A 19,127-nucleotide genomic window follows, 5' to 3' on the forward strand; every position below is an offset into this window, starting at 1 on the left:
ACTTTCTGCGCACCTTTTAGAACAACAACGACCCACTTTCAGAGCATGAGATTGAAAACGAACATAACGAATACTTAAACTATAAGTACCTATTCGTTATGTTCGTTTTCTGCATATTGTTATATTTTGGGACTTGATTTGGTCAAATATTCGATTGGACATTGCATGTTATGTTCGATTCACTGATAAGTCCCTATTAATTAGGTAGGCACTGAATATGCACGAATGCGGATGCAACTGGTTGATTGGATACCGATGGCAGTTGTAGCGATAATACCTAATAATAAATTATTCCTCAATATAATTTGTTACTTTTTTAATCGTAACGATGTTGTTCTTATATAAACGATATTCTACACACTATAGAAATGATCTAGCTATAGTAATTCTAACAAACAACCCAAAAAATATGTTAAGGGGAGCTTCAATTATATTTTTGTTTATCCGACTGTACAGATGTTCCGTTATTGCAGAGTGCTGCTAGTATAACTAAAGACGGAGCTATAGGTAACTTGTAAGGGTGTAATAGACACCAAGCGAAGTGACTAATGTCCTTACTAAATTTATACAATACCAAGAGTAGTTAGTTACCATGGCAAAGTGCTCAATGATCATGGGTTGTCCGTGAGACGACATTTGATTAGGGTGAGACCAAATGGTCCACCCTCTTTACTCGTAGGCGCTGGCATGGAGTTTAAAATATAAACGCAGCCCCTTTGCTTTATGTAACAAATAAACAATTATTTTTATTTAAAGAGTAAAGTAATTCGTAGTAAGTGAACAAACAAACCAATGAAGTTTTCCCTTTCACAAAGCAATGGGAAAATATACCTACTAAAAATGTGCTTAACTTTTAGTTTTATTTTTAACTCACCTGTAGACTTACTTCCATTTTTGTACCTTGAACCTATAACCCCGACGATTAAAAGCATTATTTTTTACAGGTTGACTATTAAAGCTAAATGCCCCATGGAGCTTCGGAATTTTCCAATGGATCGCCAGTCCTGCCCACTTATACTTGGTAGTTGTAAGTACTTTATAGAAATTCTTAGCAAAAATAAATGGCGTAATAATCGAACTGGGGGCCGATTTTTGAATTTCGACCGCTCTATTTCGTGTATTTCGTTCAATAATATCTCCACTACTACGCATTTAAATTCTACTAATAGAATTGAAAACGAGTGGTCAATACCACTCAATTCCCAATTTCTATCGCTCGTATTTCAAAGAAAAGATTCAAAGATTCAAAGATTTATTTCAAAAATTGGTATTTCGCCGTTTTCGACCGATTGACGAGTGACGAAATCGAGTGATCGAAATTCAAAAATCGGCCCCCTGAACCCGTAAGTTGGACTTATTAAAGGCTAATGGTAATGGTATTTTTTTTTTTATAAACTGATCGGCGATTGGCTCTAGTCACACCTGATGGAAACTGAAGACAGAGCCTGAGATGGAGCTCACCGGTTCAGTAATAGCCTATTCACTCTAGCTTTAAAGAGACCGAGGTCATATTTCTCAGGGAATACAGATGACGGGAGCGCATTCCATTCCTTAGCCGCCTTGGTAATTCTGATTAACTATAAACAATTTCATCGCAAGATCTGAAATGGCGAATTGTTCGATAAGTATTACAAAAGATCATCAATTGAGGTGGAATACCGCAACATTCGTTCATTGTCCCTACTTACATTCCTTACAAATACTGGAAAGTACATTGAACTCACACCTGAACAAATCTTGCTTTTCTTTCAGTTTTACAGTGATTCTTAACCTATTTTATTGTTTTCTACTGTGAGCCATAAATCTCTATTGATCGCCCATTTTGAAAGCTGTGTACAAAATAAAGCTCGCTCAAAAGCGTCTCAGTTGCATTAAAGCGCTCAGCATGCAGCGCTTGTACCCTAACCTTGTTTCCCTAACCGATGCAAGCTTTTGTACGACATGCTTGTACAAATTGAACATTTTGTGTGCTTATCTCTATACACGGAGTGTAAAAATAAATGTATAAGGTGGTGGTACTAGTGCTCGATGCTAATGCCCAATAGTGATACCCTGCTTTCACCTCTATTGACAATGACTTGTTTCAAGATTACATGTACTGGGACCGCGTCGAGCACCAGTACCACCACCTTAAGCTTTATTAGTACCGTAAAATGGGGTGAGTAGGGTCCGCGGGGAGAGTTGGGTTATGAATGGGGAGAGAAGGGATAAAAGGGGGGTGAGATGGGATTTTAAGGCTACTGCTACAAAAATAATGTATTCCAATTTAAAATGGAGCTATGGTAATACTCACAATAAAAAAAATCCATCCAACAATCTTCCAAAATCACCCTTGTATGAAAACCCAACTCACCCCAAATACGAGGGACTACGGGGTGAGGTGGGATTTCCTGTTTATCGTCAAAGTTATAAAATGGAACTACCCAAAATAAAATAAAAACTAAAATACAAACGACCGTAACACTTATTATATACACCATTCAGTTTGCATATGTAAAAATAAAATGTTATCGAGGTTTGAATGTCAGTTTTGCACCTACTCACCCCATTTTACGGTACCTATTTTTAAAATAACGAGTAGGTATGTTTTGACGGATTTAAACAAATTTTGACAATAGGTCCAAATAATATGTATATTTAATAGGATAGGAGTGATGATATTACCGGCCTTGTCACCGACTAAGGAAAGATTTCCAAGGAAAGATTATCCAAAGGTCAGGTATTCTCAAACCGATTAGTTGTGTTTTCGCGCAATGATTTTTTTCGAACGAACTTTCCGATGAACTTCATTTATCTAACTACCTAGTCTAGTTAAATGAATTTCATTGGAAATAGGCTTCAACTTTCCCCCAATCCGCTTAAGTCTATCTACCTCCTTAAAAAAAACAATGTCACCATGAATATTCCAAAACACATCGATTGCCTACCATTTTAATAGTATTAACAGGGATTGTTTCAATAGGTATTTAAAAGTATACAGTTTTTAGGTTAAACTCCGTGTTTCAAATTGAAACTTTCAATATAGCAAACTCTGCTAAGGGATCATCCATTAATTACATCACACGTTTAGGGGGAGGGAGGGGATTGAGAAAATGTGACATGTTGTGACAAGGGGTAGGGGGGGAGTCACAAACTTTGTGACGTCACTTTAACTTCATCAGTAACCAAAAATTTATTTAAATTATTTTATTCGCAGTACAGTTAAATAGCCAGTTTTTGGAGTGATAATCGTTTTTATTCGTTTAATTTTCTTTCCCAATCAGTTTTGGGTTATAAAATTACTAAATATTTCTTTTTTCAAAAATATTTTGATAAATATTTATAGATATGCCGATTTCGTTGATAAAATGTGACGTCACACCACGGGGGGAGGGATTTGCCAAATGTGACCAAGTGTGACAAGGAGGGAGGGAGGGGTAAAAAAACCTAGAAATTCGTGTGACGTAATTAATGGATGACCCCTAACACCTGGATGGATATGTGTTGAAAATAAACTCGATGTACAGTGCATACCGGTGAAACTTATCCGGCCGGAATGTGCGCTTATGATCGAAATTCGAAATGGAACGGCAATTACTGGAACGAGACTTAGGGACATAAATAGCTTAAATACTGCACGCATATCAATACCGTAATACTAAACTTCAGCAACGAACGTAACGTTAGTGAGCCTACATGTGCGTAGGTACAGTCACCTGCAATAATATCTTACACAACGAAGGTCGCAAAAATATCTGACACGATCTTATTTGTAGAGCCATAAGAGCGTGTCACATATTTTTGCGGCCTTCAAAGAGTAACATATTATTGCAGGTGACTGTACATAGATTTAGGGTGAGTTGCATCAAACCGTCTGGCACCGTTAAAATGTTCGCTATGTTTTATTAAATTATTACCTATACCTATCTGGGCCGATTTTTGAATTTCGACCGCTCGATTTCGTGTATTTCATTCAATAATATCTCCACTACTAGGCATTTAAATTCTACTAACAGAATTGAAAACGAGTGGTCAATACTACTCGATTCCCAATTTCTATCGCTCGTATTTCAAAAATTAGCAATTCGCCGTTTTCGACCGATTTTCGGGTGACGAAATCGAGCGATCAAAATTCAAAAATCGGCCCCCAGGGTGAAATTCTAACCACCAGCCATACTCTGCGTGGTGACTTTATAGGTCATACTGAACAACTTTTATTATAGGACCAATGCCGAAATCGTGAAAAAACAATTGGCTGTCCCATAGTAATCACATCAACCGGAATGCCCGGAATGTACCTACTTACTTATGAAACAGCCAAATTTTTTTTCGCGATAATTATCGGCATTAGTGCCATAATAAAAGTTGTTCAATATGACCTATAAAGCCACTAGGTACGCAGAGTATGGCTGGTGGTTAAAATTTCACTGCTGAGTGACGTTGGCCAGTTTGGTTGGTGCAACCGGCCCTTAATCTAGTACGTTAGAATTTAGCTGCGACTAAGTTAGTAAAGTTAGGGTTAGAGCCTCTACCATCAGTTTTAACATTGACATAACGCTCACGTCTACGTAATTTACTTTCTGTACATCTCGCTTGCACTATTGCTCGCATATGCGAGTACGAGCGAGATGCATAGAAAGTAAGTTACGTAAACGTGAGCGTTATGTCAATGTCAAAACTGGTGGTACCCGTACTGGTAGGTCTATCGTTATGAAAAAATATACAATAATCAGAATAAACAGAGTCGATTTGATGCCGGTAAAAAATGTTAAACCGTCCAGTCCCAGCCGGGGATTACGACTTATCTTTTGTTTAATGTTAGGCAATTCAAATTGATTATAAATAGAGACTCATCGTATTGAGACTTTTCCTTTTAAACATAAAGGTATGAATACCTAGTAGGTATATAGGTATACAACGTGACCTTAGCCATTGGACAAACCCTGAAATCCCGCGTAGGGTTACTTCTCAGAAATGCTCTAACGGTAATATTTTTTTAATTAGAACAAAAGATAAAAAATTAAATTATCAAACAAAAGTTATTTCCAATAATCGACAACAAAAAGAAATATACTGTATTAATAATTGGCAGTGCTTTTGACAATTTGTTTAAAAATGTGCGGCAATGATGACATTTGTCACAAGTCAGAATCTTAGTAATGTCATAAATAAAAAAACCGGCCAAGTGCGAGTCGGACTCGCAAACGAAGGGTTCCGTACCATTATCTATAAAAACGGTCTCCCATCCAAGTACTGACCCCGCCCGACGTTGCTTAACTTCGGTCAAAAATCACGTTAGTTGTATGGGAGCCCCACTTAAATCTTTATTTTATTCTGTTTTTAGTATTTGTTGTTATAGCGGCAACAGAAATACATCATCTGTGAAAATTTCAGCTGTCTAGCTATCACAGATCACGAGATACAGCCTCGTGACAGACGGACGGACGGACGGACGGACAGCGGAATCTTAGTAATAGGGTCCCGTTTTTACCCTTTGGGTACGGAACCCTAAAAAGATAATCAAAACGGTCGAAGAAGGTTTCATACTATTTATTACCTCAGGAGCTACTAACACATACAGGTTGCTCCAAAGTAAAAAAATCGTAATTTGTTAATTTCTTCGTAACCGCTACACCGATTGTTATGATACTTTGTATACTGGTTCTAAATACCCTAATGCATATGTACATTTCGGCTTTGTCCAATGGCTAGGGACATCCTGTATAATTATCGTAAAAGTTGCCCCTACTATAATAGTATTTGGTCTGATTAGGATCGTTGCTTACAATCACATATAAAAATATTTTATGTACCATTTTTTTGCTTCAACAGATGCGTACTCCAACCAGCAACTGGTGTACCAGTGGCAGAACTCGCAAAGCGTCAACTTTGTCCCAGGAATGACGCTGTCCCAGTTCGACCTAATCAGCTTCCCTTACCGAAACTTTACCTTCACCAGGAGAGAAGGTAATTATCGTCTACACCGACATTTTGTAAACTTTACTGCAAAGTGTCTTATATCATACGGCCGCAGTGGCGAGCGACCAGCGGCGCGGAGGGCATGCAACGTGGCGTCGAGCTTGCAAAGGATTTGATACGTTCAACGTGCGCTGCACGCTGGGGTCCGTCGCAAAAGTTAGCATTGTTCAACATAGACGCCTCTTAGAGCGGTTTTCAGATTTTACAATTTGTTAAAGCTTTAATATTGTTATGATTCGACCTTGACACGAATCGCAGAGTATTTCGCGCGCAGAAAGCGCATGCGATCGTACCTATCATAGGCAAGTATCAAAACCATAGCAGGTTTTAAAATTTTAATGTCGCTCCTGGTCATCCCATCCTCTACGAAGCTTTTTAGCTACATATCAGCTCACGTCCGCAGTGAACGTGAACCTTAGATAGGTACCTTTAAACTGAGGTACCTACCTTTATACTGGTATGATTAGACTGATGTATTCGAGAATAGGCGAAAATACACTATTAACTATTAGTATCTGTATCTCCGAAACAAAGAGGCATAACATTTTGAAAAAAAAAGTAGTTATTTAATTAATACAGTTTACCTACAGAAAAACCTACTAGATGGGTTGACCGTGGGGTCCGTGGGTGGATCGTATGAAAAAAGTCAAAAATAGTTTGACGCACTCGAAACCATTTGAGCGCGAGTTCGAATCGCACTCGACCGAGAATTGGAGTTGAAGTGCGTAACATTACAAATATTACCGCGGATATGATGAAATTATATCGCGGTAGACACGTTTGTGTAATTAAATAAATATTACCTATTAGGTTTTAGTCAAGACCAATTTATTTTTAGCGGCGCTGGAATACCTACCTGGGGGCCTACCGTGAAAACCGAAATTCGCAAATTGCGGGATCTTTCTCTTCTTCTTTCTCTTTGACGTACTTCGATTTTCGCGGTTATAGCCCTGATAGATTTCAATCATTTGAGAAATGTTTCTCGAGTTTTCTTCCTTGTTTATTTTTTATTAATTCATTTTAAATTAGTAAAATTAACTAAACTCACACATGTTTTTAGGCATGTCTCGGAGACCCTAAGTCTCCATTTGGAGATGGAAAAAAGAGAACAAGTTCACAGGACAAGGACTATAAAGTTAAATTAACAGAATCAATAAACGGAACAAATATTACAATTAAAATCTGTTGTTTGGAGATGTAATGTATGAGTATGTAGGTACTAATTTAATTTTATAACATGCAGCGGATGGAAGTACTAAATTATACTAATATTAATTCTCATGATTTCCATGATAAACAAAACATTTAACAACCGAAATATGTTAGTAAGCACAAATAAATAGCAAATTCATCACGTTCGTGGTCCGTCGGCGTCGAAGACAGTTTCCTCGTTATATTGTTAATTGTTGTCAGCCAAAGAAATAGCATTTATTCCCAAGTAACTTTGTTTGCGGCAAACATGATGAGCTCCCCTTATTAACGCGGCCTAATTGTGTCCTATACTAATATAAATAGCGTCTTGCAATTCCGGCCATTCTTATTCATTTAGATTATTTGTCTGGCTTTGTTTCGACCGCAGGGTGAATCAAAACCACATTTTTCGTTAGGTATAGGTTTTGATCTAACACACACATTTTAATAGATTAGCACCTTAATTAATTAGGTATCAAATAATAAAGAAATACCCTGACTTTGGAAACCTTTTTATAAACTACAACCTAGAGCGGTCTTCGAAACTAATTACTTATAACCTATTGTTGATTATGGAGCAAAAAATGTTGTGATTCTAACCAATAAGTTAATTTAAAATTTAGTTGAATCAAAAATTATTTATTCCATCAACAGCAGTTTAGGTACATTAATAAGGAAATATGTAGGCTTTTGGCGGAGGATGCGGCCGCACCAGCGCCAACTTTGGTGCTTGGAATATCCATGGGACGGATCTGCTATATCTTCTTCGTGGTCGTGACCTCATGTCTGAGGGACGTGACTCCTATGGGTTATTCTTCCTACCACTGCTCTCCAGGCCTCTCGATCTTCGGCCATCTGCATCGTTGCTTCTGCATATCTGCTATATAACCCAGTCTATAATTATAATTTCATCTTATATATTTTCAACGCGAACAATATTGGAATTCTGGAGATAGAGCCCGGTGACAGACATAACATAACGGACAATGGAGGCTTAATAACATAGGATTCCAATCCTTTAAATTTAAAAAAATACCGGCCAATTGAAAACCTAATTTTAACTTGCAATGTTTGGATGTGTTGTTCATACCTAAATGTTATGTAAGAATGTGTGTATGTATGTTTGGGTAAAATCTAGCAAGCTATATTAGGCCCACTTCCCATTATTCGGTTAAGCTGAAACTTCGCTTACATATGTAAGTTGGGTGACAATAATAATGCAATATTACATGATGGAGAGAGGAGGTACGTGGCCATATAGGAACTCTGTGATAAAACAACGGAACCTAATTATGTTTGGGTTTGTTAGAATTCTCTCGATGAGTATTAGTTGCCTGTTGGCAGAAAAGTAAAATCAGCGATTTGTATCAAAAATTGACAAAAAACTTATATAAATTCGGATTAAAATAAAATCTCATGAATAGTTTATATTTTTTAGATATTAAAAAAAATCTAGATAATTATGTATATACATTGTACTTTTTTTCTGGTTACACAAAACATTTCGCGTAAATATTATTTGCGTAGGTATATTTTGGAATATAAATATTGGCGCACCTCGCCCAGGCCCGTAGAAGCTCATAACAGCTTTCATCTCCACTAATCGCAAACAAGCTTCATCCGCTCACGGGCTAACTTGATTTTCTGCACTTCAGGAAAATGCCGACCTAATACAACTTATTTATCGTAAGTGCCGAATTACCGATGTCGCTTGCTCTCCGAAACAATATTACGTTACGATGTTACATTATCTATGCTTTATACAAAGTGAGACACAAGTACATACGTAATGTCTTAATATGAATTTATTTCCAAGTTGAATATATGTAAAGTTTATATGACGAGTCGCTTAACTTCAAACTCGGGTAAATCCATCTGTCAGATTATGCGATTTTGGTATTATTAAGAAAAGGTAATAGGGTATTTATATATATTTCCTAAGAGGGTCGAATGGATTTACCCGAATAAATAAGGAATAAAATAATATCATACAAACTACTGATGGTAGCCTGGTAGCATAAGTATTCAGTAGTGTGTAAAGGTTCTGAGCCGTTCGGCTTGCTCCGCCGCTTTCTCAATGTCTCGGCCCAGGCTCACTTTGGGCCCAAAGATAAATGCGCCTCTGATTTTATAAATACGATTTTTTTAATTCTCGCGAAGCACCTTACACACAAAATAAGTTGAGATTTTTTGTTGTAATGTGGGCTTATTACTTTTACTAGACATGCAAGATTAACATGCTTATTGGTAGGTAATTAAACACATTGATGATGATGACACATTCTCATTCTACCATTAGGTACCTCACCTTGTATAATTGCTCCACATCACATAATGTTTGAGGTGTGTTTTGCTTCTAAATACAGGCATCTTCCCCTCTTCTAAATAATATTGTGTGCTTCGGAATAGGTAATTTTCCTTGTAAGTCAATTTGGAAGGATGACACACCATTATATTATATTCTAACTATTCTAAGTACCTAAGTATAGTAAAAATGTCTCCATATGTTACACGTATTAAAAATATTCATTCATTCATTCATAGGTACCTATCTAATTGAAAATGGATTCTAGATGTGCCCACAGCTCCGAACGTATCAATTCGTAATTTTCCTTTTAAATAGTACCTACCTATGTCCACTCCCATTTTTTAAGTTTTAGTTTTATTAATGACTAGCTGTGCCCGCGGCTCCGCCCGCGTGGAATTCGGTCTGTGTCAGTAAGCGGCTAAATATATAAAAAAAATAATAAATTATATTACGCTGTATTTTTTTATTTAAACAATTATAACATTTATAATATTTCCTGCATGATAATTTCAGATATAGTCTGTTCGAGATCCTGAAAACGGTGAAAAATAGAGATGCTACTCCTAAAAATACGTGTGATACCTCATTAGATTCGTCATGATGTCTAGAAAAATGTATTCGACATGTATATGAGAAGGGCTCTAGAAAGCAACAAAATTTTACGATAATTAGGGGTCATCCATTAATTACGTCACACGAATTTCAAGGTTTTTTGACCCCTCCCCCCCTCCTTGTCACACTTGGTCACATTTGGCAAAACCCTCCCCCCCCTGGTGTGACGTCACATTTTTTCAACGAAATCGGCCAATCGAATTAAATATTATTAATTTGTTGCCAAAAATTTTAGTAAATTTGTAACCCAAAACTGATTATGAAAAAAAATTAAACTAATAAAAACGATTATCGTTCCAAAAACTTGTTTTTGAACTGTACAGTAAATAAAATGATTAATATAAAATTTTGGTTACTGATGAAGTTATTAAAGTGACGTCACAAAGTTTGTGACTCCCCTCTCCCCCTTGTCACAACATGTCACATTTTCTTGACCCCCCTCCCCCCCCCCCTAAACGTGTGATGTAATTAATGGATGACCCCTTATTTATAAATTTTTAATCGTTTTCAATAAAGAAGGAAGTTTGAGAAAATTTTGCTAATTAACAATTGCCTAACTTGTTGAAAAAATAATTTTAAGATTAATTTGTACAAGTATTACATTTGTTAACATGTTTTAAATACACGATATTTCGTTTTTAATTTTTGAATGAATATTTAATACCTTTAAAATTATATTTAATGTTACGTAATCGCTTTTACACTTTTTCTAGACATCATGACGAATCTAATGAGGTATCACACGTGTTTTTAGGAGTAGTATCTCTATTTTTCACCGTTTTCAGGATCTCGAACAGACTAATAAGAATTCTATCTTGTTTCATACTTTTTAGAGCGCGATTTGTAGTAGTCAGGTTTTACTTTTTGAAATTATTTTTTATGTAGGTACTTAATAACAACAAAAAAATAAACAGATATAACACTAATTAAAAACTAAACTTAAATATAAATATAAACTAAATAATAAAGACAAACGAAAATAAATTAAACTAATAACTAAAATAATTTTACTTAATTAATTTTGGGGTGACGATTTCGTTACTAACTATTTGAAGTCACTTTTGCGAGGGCGTCGTCAGTACAGAATGCACGCAGAGCGCCGCATAATTATATCGGGCTACGCCCGAATCCTTTGGAACGCGTATAGCGCGCCACGAACGTCGCGCTACGCCCGACGCTTTGAGTATGAGGGCACTGAAGGCGTCTTGGTAAGCGTAAAGTCGACGTCAAAGATATGTTTACACTTTTGCACCTTACTCCTTTGTAATAAGTCGAAAAATGTAGACATATCTTTGATACTTTTAATATGAGAGAGTCGAAGGCGCCTGGCTTTGGTCCGAGTGCAGCGCGCCACGTACGTCGGTCTACGCCCGACTCTTTTAGTATGAGGGCGCCGAAGGCGCCCGGCTTTGGAACGCGTACGTCAGGCTACGCCTGACGGTTTTAGTATGAGCGGCTTAAGACCGTGTGCAGCGCGCCACGTAAGTAATACGTCTGGCTATGCCCGACCCTTTTAGTATGAGGGCGCCGAAGGCGCCCGACTTTGGAACGCGTAAAGCGCGCCTCGTACGTCGGACTACGCCCGACGCTTTGAGTATCGGCTTTGGTAAGCGTACAGCGTGTCATGTACGTCGGGCTACGCCCGACACTTTTAGTATGAGAGAGTCGAAGGCGCCTGGCTTTCGACCGCGTGCAGCGCGCTACGTACGTCGGGCTACGCCCGACTCTTTTAGTATGAGGGCGCCGAAGGCGCCCGGCTTTGGAACGCGTACGTCAGGCTACGCCTGACGGTTTTAGTATGAGCGGCTTAAGACCGTGTGCAGCGCGCCACGTAAGTAATACGTCTGGCTATGCCCGACCCTTTTAGTATGAGGGCGCCGAAGTCGCCCGACTTTGGAACGCGTAAAGCGCGCCTCGTACGTCGGACTACGCCCGACGCTTTGAGTATCGGCTTTGGTAAGCGTACAGCGTGTCATGTACGTCGGGCTACGCCCGACACTTTTAGTATGAGAGAGTCGAAGGCGCCTGGTTGGTCCGAGTGCAGCGCGCCACGTACGTCGGTCTACGCCCGACTCTTTTAGTATGAGGGCGCCGAAGGCGCCCGGCTTTGGAACGCGTACGTCAGGCTACGCCTGACGGTTTTAGTATGAGCGGCTTAAGACCGTGTGCAGCGCGCCACGTAAGTAATACGTCTGGCTATGCCCGACCCTTTTAGTATGAGGGCGCCGAAGGCGCCCGACTTTGGAACGCGTAAAGCGCGCCTCGTACGTCGGACTAGGCCCGACGCTTTGAGTATCGGCTTTGGTAAGCGTACAGCGTGTCATGTACGTCGGGCTACGCCCGACACTTTTAGTATGAGAGAGTCGAAGGCGCCTGGCTTTCGACCGCGTGCAGCGCGCTACGTACGTCGGGCTACGCCGGACTCATTAAATATGAGGCGCCAAAGGCGCCCTGCTTTGGAACGCGTACAGCGCGCCACGTACGTCGGGTTACGCCCGACGCTTTGAGTATGAGGGTGCCGAAGGCGCCCGTCTTTGGTAAGCGCACAGCGCGCCACGTACGTCGGTCTACGCCCGGCTCTTTTAGTATGAGGGCGCCGAAGACGCCCGGCTTTGGAACGCGTACGTCAGGCTACGCCTGACGGTTTTAATATGAGCGGCTTAAGACCGTGTGCAGCGCGCCACGTAAGTAATACGTCTGGCTATGCCCGACCCTTTTAGTATGAGGGCGCCGAAGGCGCCCGACTTTGGAACGCGTAAAGCGCGCCTCGTACGTCGGACTACGCCCGACGCTTTGAGTATCGGCTTTGGTAAGCGTACAGCGTGTCATGTACGTCGGGCTACGCCCGACACTTTTAGTATGAGAGAGTCGAAGGCGCCTGGCTTTCGACCGCGTGCAGCGCGCCACGTACGTCGGGCTACGCCGGACTCATTAAATATGAGGCGCCAAAGGCGCCCTGCTTTGGAACGCGTACAGCGCGCCACGTACGTCGGGTTACGCCCGACGCTTTGAGTATGAGGGTGCCGAAGGCGCCCGTCTTTGGTAAGCGCACAGCGTGTCACGTACGTCGGTCTACGCCCGACTCTTTTAGTATGAGGGCGCCTAAGGCGCCCGGCTTTGAAAAGCGTACGTCAGGCTACGCCTGACAGTTTTAGTAGGAGCGGCTTAAGACCGTGTGCAGCGCGCCACGTAAGTAATACGTCTGGCTATGCCCGACCCTTTGAGTATGAGGGTGCTGAAGGCGCCCGTCTTTGGTAAGCGCACAGCGTGTCACGTACGTCGGTCTACAGCCGACTCTTTTAGTATGAGAAAGTTGAAGTCGCCTAGCTTTGGACCGCGTGTAGCGCGCCACATACGTCGGGCAACAACCGACTCTTTTATTATGAGGACGCCGAAGGCACCCGGCTTTGAAACGCGTACAGCGCGCCCGTACGTCGGGTTACGCCCGACGCTTTGAGTATGAGGGCGCCCAAGGGGCCCGGCTTTGGAACGCGTACAGCGTGCCACGTACGTTGAGTATGAGGGCGCCGAAGGCGCCCGACTTTGGTAAGCGTACAGCGTGTCACGTCACGGACGTCTCTTTTAGTATGAGAAAGCCGAAGTCGCCTAGTTTTGGACCGGTGCAGTGCGCCACATACGTCGGGCTACGCTCAACGCTTTGAGTATGAAGGCGCCGAAGGCGATCGGATTTAGAACGCGTACAGCGTGTCACGTACGTCGGTCTACGCCCGACTCTTTTAGTATGAGGGCGCCGAAGGCGCCCGGCTTTGGTAAGCGTACAGCGTGTCACGTACGTCGGGCTACGCCTGACACTTTTAGTATGAGAAAGTCGAAGTCGCCTGGCTTTGGACCGCGTGCAGCGCGCCACATACATTGGGCTACGCCCGACTCTTTTAGTAGGAGGGCGCCGAAGGCGCCCGGCTTTGGAATTGGTACAGCGCGCCACGTACATCGGGTTACGCCCGACGCTTTGAGTAGGCTTTGGTAAGCGTACAGCGTGTCACGTACCTACGTCGGGCTAAGCCCGACACTTATATTACCGATGAGAAAGTCGAATTTGTCCGGCTTTGGAACGCGTACAGCGCGCCACGTACATCGGGCTACGCCCCCGCCCGACACTTTAATATGAGAGAGTCGAAGGCGCCCGGCTTTGGACCGCGTGCAGCGCGTCACGTACATCGGGCCTTCTTTGTATTTTAATAAGTATCCCATTCAATAATAATATTTGGTTTAATGAGATTAGCTTCTCTTAACATTTTTTGGCAATTCTTACTTTCTCAAACTCAAACTTAAACCCACATGTTGCATATATATTATTAATCGGCATTCACAGCCCTTCATTTTGATACCTTACTACTCGATAGGATTGCACGATATTTTTTTCTAAAGGTTGCGTAATATGACGTATTAAGTCCGCCATATTGTTTTTATAATGACGTCACATAACTTATGTCACCCGGGATGACGTAAGGATTCTAATGATGATTACTTAATGTTTACTCAGTTTTCCAAAAGATGGCACTGTGCAATGAGGGGCAATTAATTTACTGTCGTTTAATTTTGTTGTATTATTAAATCAACATATTAGTTATTCAATTATTAAATTTGTTCATATCCGTGATTCCGTACCCCCTCTTCTAAACTTAGGGCTCATTCAGACTATGCGAGAACTCGCATGCGTGTTTCATTATATTGCGGGTTTTAATTGGTTGGTTGAATTGGACGTAACCAACAGTCCGCAATGTAACTAAAATCGCATGCGAGTTCGCGCGCCGTCTAAATCAGCCTTTACAGTTAATTTGGCAAAATCCTTCCACGGTGGCTTATTCATGTCACAACGTTTAAAATTCAGCGCCATCTGTTAGTTTACCACGGTACTCTATAGTGGTAGCACATATTTGAAAAAAGTTTGCCCCTCCTTCCTAAGTAGCGCCATAAGATTCAGGGGCAAACTTAACTCAATTGAGTGTTGTGGCTACGCCTCTTTTAGGGGTTGAATTTTTATAGCCTATAACCTGGCCGGAGATTTTCTCGACAGATTAGTATAGTTTGCATCAAAATCCGTTCAGCCGTTTTCACGTGATGCGCGTTCAAATAAACAGATAAACAGACAAAAATTCTAAAAACTGTTGGAACGTGTTCTAATTCTAACGATTCTAAGTATCCCCAGCCAACTTTTTTTCAAATATCTTCCATGTACAGACTTTCGACCCTCTTCAGCTTTATTATATGTACTTATAGAGTATAGAAGATAGATAGATAGATTTAGTTGTTTAGCCATGAAGAGCACGGCTATACATGTGGTATGTACGCATGCATGGATTTAAATACAATGTCCGTGTTACAATAACGCTATTTACTTACCTATCAATTGTGTATCAATTACTTTAAAAAAAATTAAAAAAATACTATGCCATTCAGTTTTCTTAAATGTACAGCCAGCAAAGCTAAGCTTGGCTACCTACTTTGCCTTAACTTCGGGGTTAACGGAGTTTAAAAAAACACATTTATTAGAAAAATTGGTAAAACTTTAAAATTCTGTTTTTCATTTCATATTGATTTACCGTTCCTAGACCATTTTCTTTCCACAGAAAGTTAAAACAAAAATCTAAATAGAACTATAGGGTAGTGTAGGTAGGTAGGTAATCGTTTTCCGATCACAAAATGTTTCTTAAGTACTCGTTCGCCGAATGTCTCATTCACGCCCGAAATAGACGTTCAAGTGCTATCGAATAAGAATATGTTTCAGTTGTTCTGCCAAAGGCAAATGGAAATGATTAGAGATGCACCGGATATTCGGTTACTATCCGGTATCCGGCCTATACGGCCATTATTTTTATATCCGGCCGGATACATTGCTTGATTTCGGAGTAAACAAATTGGATTTAAGAAACAGTCACGGTCATAATCGTACTCGTTTATTATTTTAAAACAATTTTTAAATATTTCGAACCTAGAAATGAGTCCGCACGAATGTTCACTAGGAAACAGGTCAAAACCTGCACAATGCGCACCTGAAACACCGAAATGTAGTCATAGTTCTGCCGGCCGAATACTCGGCGGCCGCATACCGAATATTCGGCCGATGTCCAGGCCAAATATCGGGTATCCGGCCAAACAACTATCCGTTGCATCTCTAGAAATGATGTTTTAGAGGACGGTGGCATCTAGGGTTGCCAGATGATCGGGATTTGGCGGGATTCTCCCGATTTTTAGCATGTGTTCCCGATTCCCGACGAAGCGAAAATTGTCCCGAAAAACAGCTTCACGTTATAAAACAATAATTTCAAGTTCCGAACTGTCGTCGAGCCGCTCGCCGCAGCGAATTTTTGATTGTTTGTTCAAGATCTCAAATAATTCATACTATTTTTATATAAAAAAACGTCTATGGGCAGAGCAGCTGACGTAGTGCCAATAATGTAAAATATCGTTGTTTTTAATAAAATTACTTTAATTTGAATGTTTTTTTTCCCGACTTAAGTCCCAAAATCCCGAAATAATGATATTTTTTCCCGATAATAGCGCCTTTAGATCTGGCAACCCTAGTGGCATCGCACGGCATTAACACGAATCGGCTTTTACGCCTCAAAGGATTCACATGGGTTTCGATATAAGGAAATTACTGACAGATTAAAATGGGCATTTCGGTGTTCCCCTCGAGGGAATGTGGCTGTTGCTCTTGTACACTTGAATCACCTAGTGTTATTTAGTAGCCATTGTAAACTGAAATAGATATCATACACTAAAGTAAATAGAAGCGACCAAGTCCTCAGCTTACGCGGCTAGCATCCTGACCACTAGACTACCCGGCCACGGCGGTACCCACCCCAAATTCTCAGGTGTAGGTACCTATGCTATCTTTGAAAGGCTAGGCGCCTTTGACCAACTCCATGGTATAATAATATACTCCGCCTGGTACTCTCTTCCGAGATTCGCGTATGACCTAACTGACACGGGCCTACGTCATCATGCTGTTTACAGGTTCTCAAAGTTTAAAATGTGGGAGAATTTTAACCAACGGTCAAAATTATTTTAACGGCATTAATTTTAAGTTATTCATGTAGAAACATAGTAAAATAAAACAAATCTAATGTATTAAATTAAACTTTATTAGGGCAAGCGAAGCGAGCCCTATCACTATTCGACGAACTATGCATTCTTGTGGTACACTTTACGGAAAAACTACTGCACTGTTAGGTTTGAAATTTAACATAGTAATTTAAATTAATGTCTAGATGTGTTATCAAACATAAAAATATCATTTTATAAACCTAAAAAAATAAAATAAAGTAATAACACTTTGTATTACTACTAGCGCCATCTGTTGGCAAAATGATGAATTAACATTCGTGCTAATGTTAATTATTTATTTCTCTAACAGATGGCGTTAGTAGTAAATAAATAAAGAAATATTGGACATTCTTATACAAATTGACTAAGCCCCACAGTAAGCTCAAGAAGGCTTGTGTTGTGGGTACTCAGACAACGATACCTATGTGGTGTTTTAAATTTCAATAATGTCGATGGAGCTTACGCCTTTAACAACGATGACTAAAAAAGTGGGTTAAAATTTTGGATTCAGACCCACCTCGCTTCGCTTGGTTTGATTCCCAATTTAGCAATTAAGTTTCTGTGAATACCTACTAGAACAATCAATCTTGCTGTATATTCACTGCGGAGGTCAATTTACTCGTATGTTCTGTGACGCTGATGAACTGATCAGTCATGTTGTGTTAGCAAACTTAAATCGGGTAGTTTCAGTTCGAGAAAAAGTTTTGGCGCCATTAATTTATTACGTATGTATTTTGGGGTGGAGGGGGATCGAACATATCTTATTTTTTCTTATAAGGGGGAGGGAGGGGGTTTTCATAGTTCTTACGTAAGGGGCTGTCCATAAATTACGTCATCGATTTTTGACGATTTTGGACCCCCCCCCCCTATAATCATCCAAAAATCATGCTTCAAATGACCCCATTTCCTCCTACTTCATGCTACCGTCATCCGATGTCCAGACCCCCCCCCCCCCTAATTTGAAATGACGTAATTTATGAATAGCCCCTAAGATCACAAAGATGCGTTTTTTTTTAATTTCTATGTAATTATGACATTTAAAATACATAATAATAATACTTCCACACTCAATATATGCTATGAAACACGGTGCAGAGTTAGCTTAAACGAGCTCAAGTACCTTTGTACAGGTACAAATATCACATTCGTAAAATTTTTTTTTTGAAAAATAAACACTAAAACAAACCAAACGTGTAGGTACTCATTCTTTAGATTCTTACGTAATATATGGTAATATAGGGGGTGGGAGAAGGAGGGGGTCAGCCTATTCTTATTATTTCTTACATAGGGGTGGGAGGGGGTCAAAAACTGGCAAAAATTGTCTTACGTAATTAATGAATGGCGCCTTTAGTGTTACTATTGCTTGGAACCGCTAAAATTATAAATAAAGATAAGCATATTAATACAAACTTCAGTGACCTAGGGCCTCCACACGACTGCAACTTGTATGGGAACTACACGCTGACTGCACGCCAATTGCAAAGTCGGCGTGCAGTTCAACAAAATGACCCAGAACCCTGGCAGTTCCTAGTGAAACTCAGGTTTGGTGCAACAAAGGCACATTATGTTTTGGTCATCCGACTCATCTTGATGAGCACTTAGGAGAGTAGTACCCAAGATAGAGGTGATGCTGAACCCTGGCAGTACCTAGTGGAGCAGTTGGCATCCTTACAAAAAGTACTGGGCGACCGTGTAGGATGTAATAAAAGCGCTTATGAAATTGTATATTATGTGTGGATGATATTGGCAATTTGATTTTGTCGTCTGGACACGTTTTTAATGGACAAAGTAAAAGCTGTAACAAACAGGCGTACCGGACAGCAACCGGGGTCCGGTTAGTATATTTCTTTCTTGCTCTCACTTATAGTTGCGTTCTTAAAGGCCGTAACACACTATCGCACCGCACCGCGACCTTGGTGCGTCGCACCCATAAGTGAGAGCGAGAAACAGATATCTCTTTCCCGCTCTCACTTATGGGTGCGACGCA

General features: G+C 40.3%; 1 protein-coding gene across 2 annotated transcripts in view; it reads left to right on the forward strand.

Annotated features, from left to right (window-relative positions):
• Positions 1-19,127, forward strand: part of LOC134806816 (gamma-aminobutyric acid receptor alpha-like) — a 63,432-nt gene that overhangs the window by 34,795 nt on the left and 9,510 nt on the right. For both annotated transcript variants that reach the window (XM_063780203.1, XM_063780204.1), the window contains 2 exons: positions 945-1,027; positions 5,812-5,946. In XM_063780203.1, the coding sequence (XP_063636273.1) occupies positions 945-1,027; positions 5,812-5,946 (218 nt within the window). The remainder of the gene's footprint in view (positions 1-944; positions 1,028-5,811; positions 5,947-19,127) is intronic.

This window comes from Cydia splendana, chromosome 3, assembly GCF_910591565.1.
Source record: "Cydia splendana chromosome 3, ilCydSple1.2, whole genome shotgun sequence".
In the NCBI taxonomy this organism is placed as follows: domain Eukaryota; kingdom Metazoa; phylum Arthropoda; class Insecta; order Lepidoptera; family Tortricidae; genus Cydia; species Cydia splendana.